We start from the raw sequence: 9,684 nt of genomic DNA on the forward strand, positions 1-9,684 counted from the left end.
TTTTCCTCTAATTGCTCTGATAGAGTTCTCAAACGTCAAAGAGACAGAAAAGGGATTGAAGCCTCCACTTGTACTGTCTTCATGCGATTTATTTTTCTCCTTCCACAAATATTATCTCGCAAATCCCAACGTTGAAAGTGTGAGAAATTGAATTTCGAGCAACATATCCAAATTTCGTGAAAATCCAGCGGTTAAAAAAACCGGGATCGTAGTTTTACCGAGACAGCTCTGGGTTTCTGCGGGAAAGAAAAATGCTACAATGCAAGGGGTATTTCTCTTATCTCGGACATATTATCGAAATTCCCAACGGTGGGAATGCTCGGAATTGGGTTGCGAACGTGGTGCTCAAATTTCACGACGATCCAACGGTGAATGAGTCCGAAATCGTCATTTTTCTGAGACAGGTTAGGTGGCCTGCGGGAAAAAGAGAGGATTTTAGGAGAAGAGAGAAAAACGAAATTGTGAGGCAGAGGAGGCTGAGGAGCCAGTCTGAAAACTGACCTAACATGTTGCTATTTATAGGAGCATTTACGACCTATTATTTACTCTATTTATTTATTTATTATTTATTATTTTATAAAAACAAAATTTATTTTATTCTCTATCAAACAAATAAATAAAATGCCCTTTTTATTTTCTCTCAAATCATTATTTTAATTAATAATTATATCTCCTTATTTATTTATTTATAAAATCTCATCATTTTTTTAAAACTCTTTATTTATAAATAACAATCATTTTTAATCTAGTTTACGAAAATTGAGATGTTACAGAGAGTTCTGATCAACAAGAACGTTGAGTAAAATATCACCACATGAAATATCATAGTGTGAAAGTCACTAAAAAATTAAAAATAAAAAATATTAAAAGTGTAGAAATGGAGAATCAACATAGGACCCACTAATACAATGATGGTTATAGAAATGTTGACTAGTTTCTTTTTTTGTTGTCTTTGATACATGGTATCTTATTTTTAGTTGTCTACGAGTAAAATGTTGAATGTGTGTTCACCCAAGACTTTTTCAACATAACTTTGGATAAACTTTTAGCTATTAGGTTTCATATTAAAAAAATACTTTAGATCCACAATTAAACAATTAATTGAATTGAAACAATTTTAGATAACTTTTGTACGGGATAAAAAAAATTAAATTTTATAACTAACTTTCAAAATAAAAATATTGAAACATATATTATATTATTTCAAAATAATGTCATTCGAAATCATTATCATGAACATAGCCAAAAGCCAAGCTTAATCTTGTCACGTCGTGAGTTCATTCATGGTTGTTGGGTCTCTTAAAAGAGCCCTTTCCTAAAAGACTTCAGTTTCAGTTCTGGTCGGTTAAATTGCCGGTTTCCTCTCTACTCTTCTGTCAAACTAAATAGAAGAGCATCTTATCCATGCGTTGCTACAAATTTAGCCAGCTGTATACTAAACAAATTCTGACACCAAGTTCTGGCATAAAGATCTAAAATTTGCCAGCTATATACTATTCAAATAAGATAAAAGATGTGAACAAAAAACTACAAAGTATATATATATATATATATATACACAAACAAAAAAAGAGAGAACTATCTCATCCCTATGTCTCCCTAGAGGTGCTACCGCAACTTGTTGTGCTTAACTTGCTTAATCCCTCACATCAGCCTTCATTGGGTTCAATAAGTGAGGTTGCCCTGTGTTTGATGGAGAGAAAAGGAAAAAACAAAAAATACTGATAACATTTATAAACTTTTTTTTTTTGGTTTGATTGAAGAAAAAAGGGAGAAAAGTATGACTTCAAAAAAAAAATTAAAATTTTCTCTCCTTTTCTAATGCAATTCAAACTTCATTTTTTTTCTTCATTTTTTCTCCATTCAAACAAACAAAAGGTCAATCTTTTGGCTGTTGAATTTAATCTTCAGAGGTGTTGACAACTCTAACTTGTTGCCGAAACTTGAATCTTTCGACGGAACAGCCTTCTTTGCTGCAAAAATAACTGTTATTAAGTAACATCCAGAGGTCGACTCAAGTTTTATCAGTACATGAGAGGTGGTTATTCCATTGGAAATCTAAACATTTGCACTATAATTATTTAAAGTATGTAATGTGTAAGTTCAATTTCTACATTCTTAATCGGTGAAGAAAGGTGCAATTTGTTGAAGGCGACTCTTGGCACAATAACAAGGACACAAGGTTGCTGTCTTGAGACTTAAGACAATGTTTAGATAACTTTATACATAAATACTTATAAAAAAAGAAAATAAGAAGAAAAAAAACGAAATAAACTTCTTTTTATAAGCTAAAAATAACTTAGCATAAGTTTAAATCATATTTTTGGAATGATTTTAGCTTCTCTAAAAAGATGGTTTTAACTTGTGTATAAACTATTTTTAACTTATAGAAGAAGCTTGTTTCAACTTTTTTTTCTTATTTCCTCCTATAACTATTTATGGAGAAATTTATTCAAACAAAGCCCTAAAAATGCAGGTTCAATGCCTTGTGGCAGTAAAGCTACATACATCTACCTTCCCCAGATTGTATTGTGAAAAAGGGAAAAGTGTTATAGTACGAAGGATATCACAAAAGGCCAAATCCCACATTGCTTGGGATAACTTTGGCTCAGGTGTTTATATACCATTTTGTGATATGCAAGAGGTGCATGAGTTTGGGTCACAAGGGCTTATTGTTGCAAGCAATAATTCAAACAGCCAAATTAGTCATAATTTTGGTAATTAGATCAAATAAGCCCTAACACTAAGAACATTACTTACCTTTTGGAAAAACAAATGAAATGGAGATGATACACATTTTGTGAAGAGTAACATTTATTTTCTCAAAAACTTAGTAATAAAAGAAATAGAGACCATCTCTTCCCCCTAACAGTCTTTATCCATAAGCTTGATAATATTCAACAATCAATATCATTGTTTTTTTCAAATAAGAACCTATCATTAAAATAACAATCAAATCATGTGTCTCCAATAAGAGTCTGGATGTTATTGTTAACTGCTTAATTTAGGCTTGGGATTGGCAATGTAAAAATTGGCAAACAAGCACCAACATCTAAAATATTGGAAAGTATAAAATATTACCGAGATGCAATTTACTTGACTCTTCGATGCCTGCAAATTCTCCAGCAGCTCAGCAATCTCAAGCTGCTTCATCACTGTAGCATGTAGCACCTGCATTATACATGGCACAAACTATAAACACCATATCATTAGAACAACCAATGGTTATAGATGACTGGTGAAAGCATAGAGAAATACCCTCTTAGTCTTTTCAAGGTCAAACTCAACAGATTTAATCCTATCCAAGGAATTTGTAAGCATGTGCTCCTTCTCCAAAGGTATGCCTGCAGGTTTGTGGCTAAGTTCCCCAAACGTTTTTTCTAGTCTCTCAAGACGTTGCATACATCGAAGAATATGATCCCTTTCAGAAAGTATTTCACTAGCTGCTGCAGGGTTATTGTTGTGTTCCATGGCAACAGATGGGTAAATATTGTTCTGTGTTCTCCAAAATTCTAATCTTAAACTGCGAAAGAACATTACTAATCTTTCCATAAAATATATCACCACTCTCGACACATATAATAAATTTGTTTTCTCCACTTTTTCCTTAACAAAGCTGAACCAATTGTTGACTGAAGTGCCTGTTAAAAATATGAGAATGTGTAAAACTCATAGTTAAGGAAAATACTAATTGCTTACTTGTGATACCAGTTAAACCCAACGTCAAAGACAAAAATAGCTATGGTGAGTTTCCAACTTCCACATTCAAATGTTATTAAGGCATATGCACAACTAAGGTTCCTCAAAGAATATATAAAAGAAACACACAAATGCTTCAATAACTTCACACTAACAGTACCTGTGGAATTTTCCATACAAGCAATATTCCCTGTATCATCATTTTGCAATGATTGTTCCTGGGTTATGTGAAATTCATCACTTTCAAGCACTTTCTCGGCTGCAGGAGCACTATCATCACAACTATAGTAGTTGTCTGATACTCTGACCTGCACAGGAGTTAGCTTTTTGAATGATTAAAGGCTCAAGACACACACATAACATGAACACAGCGTGAAATAACAAGAACACGGGTTATAAAAATGAATTATACTCTAAGGTTTTGGAACTAACTTCTTCATGAACTGCAGCTAAACGAGGAAAAGTGAATCTACTTTGTCCGATGGACGAAAAAGAATCATCAAGATCTGACCCAGATTCGGCTGTTGACGTATCACTGCATTGCCCCTGGGAGATGAGAAAAGGATATAATTGTAGCTGTAAATAATATATACGGCAAATATTTGTTAAATCCTAATTATCCATTGTCAAGAACATTGAGACTTGCCTTCTGTGGGCATATCCAAAAAGAGTCTAAATTCTGTTGTTCATTGGACATTCGGGCGATTTGTCTCTCAAACGTTGCCTCCACACTATGAACCATCTAAAATCAGAACACCGAAATTAGTGTCCCAATATTTCCAAAATGCTGACAGAAAGAACAAGAAACAAGAGATAGCAAAGCAACATTACTTTCATGATATCAGGATCATTCCATGGACCTTTGCTAGACCTTAGACATCCACCTTCTCCAGGACATGTACATGTTCCACCCAAAAAGTCTGGCAACTGACTGTATAGATGTATTTACAAACAATAAATTAAACAACAATTTGTATAGAAATTATAAGGCAGTATGATGAATTGAAGTCATAGATTCATACCTAGAGTCAATGATATCCAGTAATTTACATAAAGATTTAGGTTCAAGAACCTGAAAATTTAGGGAAGTACGTAATATCAGCAGGACTTCCGGAAAAGGTATATGAAATGCTACCAGCCAAAAGTTATACCCTTTACCTGTATCTTTGCAATAGTTTTGGCATCAAGAAACTTCTGTGCTGCAGGCCAAAGCATCCTCTTAAATCCAGGACCAGCATTGATGATATACATTCGATGTAAAGTCTGCAAATATATGTTAGTGATGTTTATATTCATAGGTAGATGACTGGAAAACAAGTTATTTTGGGAAAAGGAAGTATAAAAACCTCAGGATAGTAACTGTTATCTATTTTTGAGATGGCAGCCAATAGACTTGCAGCAGTAGGAGAGAAATTTTTCATTCCCTGTATTACACAAATCAAGTTAAAATTCAACTGGACAATGTATTTGAAACAACAAGATAAGAACACCCTTAATCAATGAAAGTCTATAAGGCATACGCTGAAAGTGGATAGCATAGGTACATAAATAATCAACAGTCACACACACAAACTATAAGTCCATAAGACATGCACCATAACCATATTTTATTGATGAGGCACATAATTCAGAAAAACTTTGAAGAGTAGTACAACATACCAAGCCCTGTACATCCAATACTGTTGTGGTTGAAGAAATTCGTCTCTTGGCTGCAATGGTACATGCTGGAAACTTCTCCTGCAGAGCCCTCTCGAACTCTTGGACATGGTATTTCAAATACCTATCTATTGTGGTTATACGCATCAAGCGGCTTGGATGAGCTTTCCCAAGCCTTTCAATGTAAACTGGCCTACCTTCCTTGTCAACTCCATGATACCCTTGAGGGTAATGCTGCAACACTTCTTCCAGCTCTTCAAATTCAAAATCCTTCAAATGTCAGAACAGACATTAGACTTAACCAACCAAATCATGTATCAAGTGCATCCTAGCATAGAACACATGTTCTAAATTTTGAAACGTACAAACATCAAAACAATTGTACTAATCTGCTTAAAGTAAAAAGAAGAAAAAAATGATTTAAAGATGCAATTTTGATATCAAATGAAGTTATGAAGATTGAGTTAAATTTGGATCCCTTTCAGCCTTTCACTATCATCTAATTAAGTGGCTGTTGCGTTATCTAAACTAAACCTGAGAAGTCAAACTCTTCGGATAATGTGCTAAAGTATGATGTGACCAGATGATAATCTAAATTAATCAAAATTACTATCATAAATATCTAACTTAACTCCCTTCTTTAACATTAAAAAAGTTGCTATGGTGTCAAAATAATTATAGTTAATGAAAAGCTCTTTCTTTATATAAAAGTTATTTGACAAAAGGCTGAAAAATAATAAAAACGTCAATTTTAGGGTGAAATAATTTTTAGTGGTTGATTCTGACAATAGATGTGTGAAGTGGACAATATAACTGGTAGCCAATAACCGACACCGACAAACGAAAAAAAAAAAAAAAAACAAAGAGCACCGCGCCAATCCGCCGCACTCTTAAACGCCCCATTAAAGTTTTCAAAGTCGCGCTGAATTCATGAATCGATTTTGCTAATCATTATCTTTCGATGGAGTATTACTAAGAGATTAAAAGTTAAATAAATGATTAAAAAAAAACCTTTTGTTCACTAATTCCTTAGAAAATATTTAAAACTATTAAATCTCTTTTTTAGTAAATAATAAAGAGATATTATTAGAGTCAAATAAAACTATTATTTTATGCGCATAAAATTATTACAACCAACAAAATTCTTCGTAATTAAAACAGTTACGGATCCAAGAGTCAAATTTCAAAATCCATTTTATACACGCCATCAATGTCAAACTATAAAATCTTTATCTACCAAAAGAAAACTATAAAAATTTTAATTATTTTTATTACAGCTATAAAATCTTGACAAAAGTTAATTAGTGTTTCTCTGAATACATTGATTAAATAACTCAAAAGTATCATGATCATTTTTCCAACCTCTTATAATTTATACAATTTCTTTTAATTTTTTAATCAACAATACCTGCTTAACAAGATCCTACCTAAAATCTTTATTAAGTAGTATACTTTTTCCATTAATTAATTAATTAATTAATTAGTACTGTAATTAATTAACTAAATGTTAAAAAATTACCTGAAGGATAGCGTCAGTTCCATATTCTTTTCTCCAAGTTAGCATCTCTTCCCACATCTGAATCGTCTTCTCGATGTTAAAGTCCCTCGCTTTAAGAAACCTACCACCGACCAAAATAAAATGCACATTCAACAAAACAAGTGACAAAAATAATTAAAAACAAAAAAGCAAAAGAAAAAGAAAAAGAACCTTAAGAATGCATGATAATCATCATGCCTGGTAGGAACCAAATCCCTCAGAAGCAGCCTCTGACGCAATTCCTGCACCGCGAATTCCTCCTCAGCATCTCTCACATCCTCAATGGGAACCCTAAAGTCTATTTTCCTCTTCCCTCTCTTCTTGAGCGAGTGCGTAAATCTAGAAGACGCGCTTATGGCCTTCTTTTTCAAGCTTCCAATTCTCGACCTTCTTCTCTCCTCTTCCGAATTCTCCACCAATTCAACACCCCCTTCTTCCACCACCCCTTTCAACAAACAAAAAAATAACAAATTTGTAAAATAAAATAAAAACAGCTTTAATTCGGGTTGAGCTGAGTTGAAGGTTTTAAAAAAGGGTCCACGGCCGTGATCTAGACCGCAACAAGTTTTTTAATTGACTGCGATCCCAATTGAATCGCATTTGCCCGCGATAAATCGCTATATCAACAAACACGATGAAACCGCAGCGCAACCTATACTTAAAACCTTGAGTTGAACAGAAGAGAATAGAAGATACCTGACATTTTTTACTGAGTGCAGAGTGGTAAAGGAGGAGTTAATGAAGGGAAGGAAAATGCAACTATTGTTGTTAGAAGACAAAAGTTAATTAATTGATGGTGGCACCGAAGAGGGGAGTTTAATGAATGAATGAGAGTGAGAGTGGTGTTTTGTATAAATGTTAGTAATTTGCTGCACGGATCTGTTTTGTTCCGAGGTGGCATTTATTTGCATACATACGATACGAGGACCACATTTAATTTCGGTTCAATGAATCCAAACCAAACCAAACCCACAGTGTTCTTGGGATTTTGTTGAAGGCTGTGTCTGGATCTCACCGGAAGTAGCATATAAGCCTTCTTTTTTTTGTTGGGTGTGGGGAGAAAGAAAGAGAGTGAGTGAGAGAGAAGAAAAACAAAATAATAATGGGATCTCTCTCTAGTCTCTACTACACCAGCACGCTGCTGTGCTGCCCACAGCATAACATAGTATAGGTACTACTACTCATTTTAAGTTGACACGTGTGAAAATTGGCATGTGTGAATGAAGATAGAGATTAAGGCTGTGTTTGAGAATTCAGATATTTAAAAAAATAAATTATTTTGATAATAGTTATAATTAGAGTCAATTTTGAATAAAATGTGTTGAAAAATAGTTTTAAAATTGTTTATGTAGCTATATCGTACCTAGAATTTAGGAGACCTATCCCATAACCATTCAATTGAAAAAGTATAATCTACTTGTTCTTAGATTGTCCTTAAACTTGTATCTTTGAATCTCATCTCGTGTAATATAATGATAATCAAGACATTTTATCCTCCATCAAGTGTCATGACTGTTATCTCTTAATCTCCGGATGAAAGTTATATTACGCCAAAGATTGCGGGTATCAAGTGAAGAGTGGAGACGATCGATCATCGACTGATGCATGCGAGCTTGTGAAGTCTTAAGAGAACGATCGGTGAGCGATTGGTACAGTAAACAATCTCTCAACTAAGACAAGCAAATGAGTCAATCGATGCATGATCGACGGGGTACACACCGACCGACGCACGGGAGCCTGTGAAGTCTCAAGAGATCGATCGATGGGTGATCAGTACGATACAAAAATAATTAATTTTGTTTAGATATAATAAAGAATAACATTCATACCATAAATTACAAAAAAAAAAACATGTAGAGCTAAAAGGAAAGAAAAAGTAGTTGAGAAATTTAGGGATAATGTGTCCCAGGATAAATTAAAGGTGTTGAGAAAAAATATAAACTTCAAAACAGCTTATTAAATACAATTTTTTTTTTAAAAAAAATAGTGTTTTTCTCTTAAAAGTAATTTGAAATCTAATAATAGCTTTAATTTTGTCAAACTCAAACACACTCTAAATTTTCCAATATTTCTTCCTATTAATCTTGTTGGGTGAGTTGGTATGGAATCTGGTGATATTAAAGATGCGTTATGGGTTATGTCTTGACCCATAAATACCTCTTGAATAAGCCCATCTTCAGTATTGATTGTGATCATGGTGTGTCGTATACTTGCTTCGGTATTACTAAGGCAAAACAAAAGTTGAGGTAGTTTCAGGTTTCGAATTGGGAGTGGCCATGGAACACCTCACTTTGGTTTGGACAATGGAATCCTAGTGATATTTTGGATCATGTGATACCTTTTGCGGACATTCATGACATCTATCTGCTTAAAAGACATCATCCAAGATGGCATGTGATAGTTGGACCATTTATATAGTGTTATCCCTCCAAATTGTGTGCAACTAGTGTAGGCTTTGGAGTGCAAAATTTTCCCCTCCCTAAATGACACTTGGATTTGGTCTCCCACATCTAATGGAATGTATACGGCTTCCTCAACATATCATTGGATTGTATCTAGCTAGGATACAAGACTAAATGTTGTTAACACTATGACACTCTCTATCCTGATATATATATTAATATAATAACATACATGAAAATATGAAATAACATAAAATAGGATTTTATTCAATGAACACAAAAGAGTTCACGTGGATAAAAGGTTCACATTCACTTCACTATTACAAATAAAACTTGTTAGAAATATTTTTGACTCAAAACATCATGCATTTAAAACAAAAGCTCATATCT

The 9,684-nt window shown here is 33.6% G+C and overlaps 1 protein-coding gene across 1 annotated transcript; it reads right to left on the minus strand.

The window, feature by feature from the left end:
• Window positions 1-1,179: 1,179 nt before the first annotated feature.
• On the minus strand, window positions 1,180-8,019 carry LOC114391202 (phosphatidylinositol/phosphatidylcholine transfer protein SFH13-like). The gene is made up of 14 exons (XM_028352239.1): window positions 7,589-8,019; window positions 7,064-7,337; window positions 6,875-6,974; window positions 5,359-5,625; window positions 5,046-5,123; window positions 4,858-4,962; window positions 4,722-4,771; window positions 4,531-4,630; window positions 4,346-4,441; window positions 4,132-4,245; window positions 3,860-4,007; window positions 3,259-3,641; window positions 3,082-3,171; window positions 1,180-1,973 (listed from the first exon to the last, which is right to left on the minus strand). The coding sequence occupies exons 1-14, from the start codon at window positions 7,593-7,595 to the stop codon at window positions 1,926-1,928; spliced, it is 1,860 nt and encodes a 619-aa protein (XP_028208040.1). The 5' UTR covers window positions 7,596-8,019; the 3' UTR covers window positions 1,180-1,925.
• Window positions 8,020-9,684: the final 1,665 nt, after the last annotated feature.

The sequence above is a fragment of the Glycine soja genome, chromosome 16 (genome assembly GCF_004193775.1).
Source record: "Glycine soja cultivar W05 chromosome 16, ASM419377v2, whole genome shotgun sequence".
Taxonomy (NCBI): Eukaryota; Viridiplantae; Streptophyta; class Magnoliopsida; order Fabales; family Fabaceae; genus Glycine; species Glycine soja.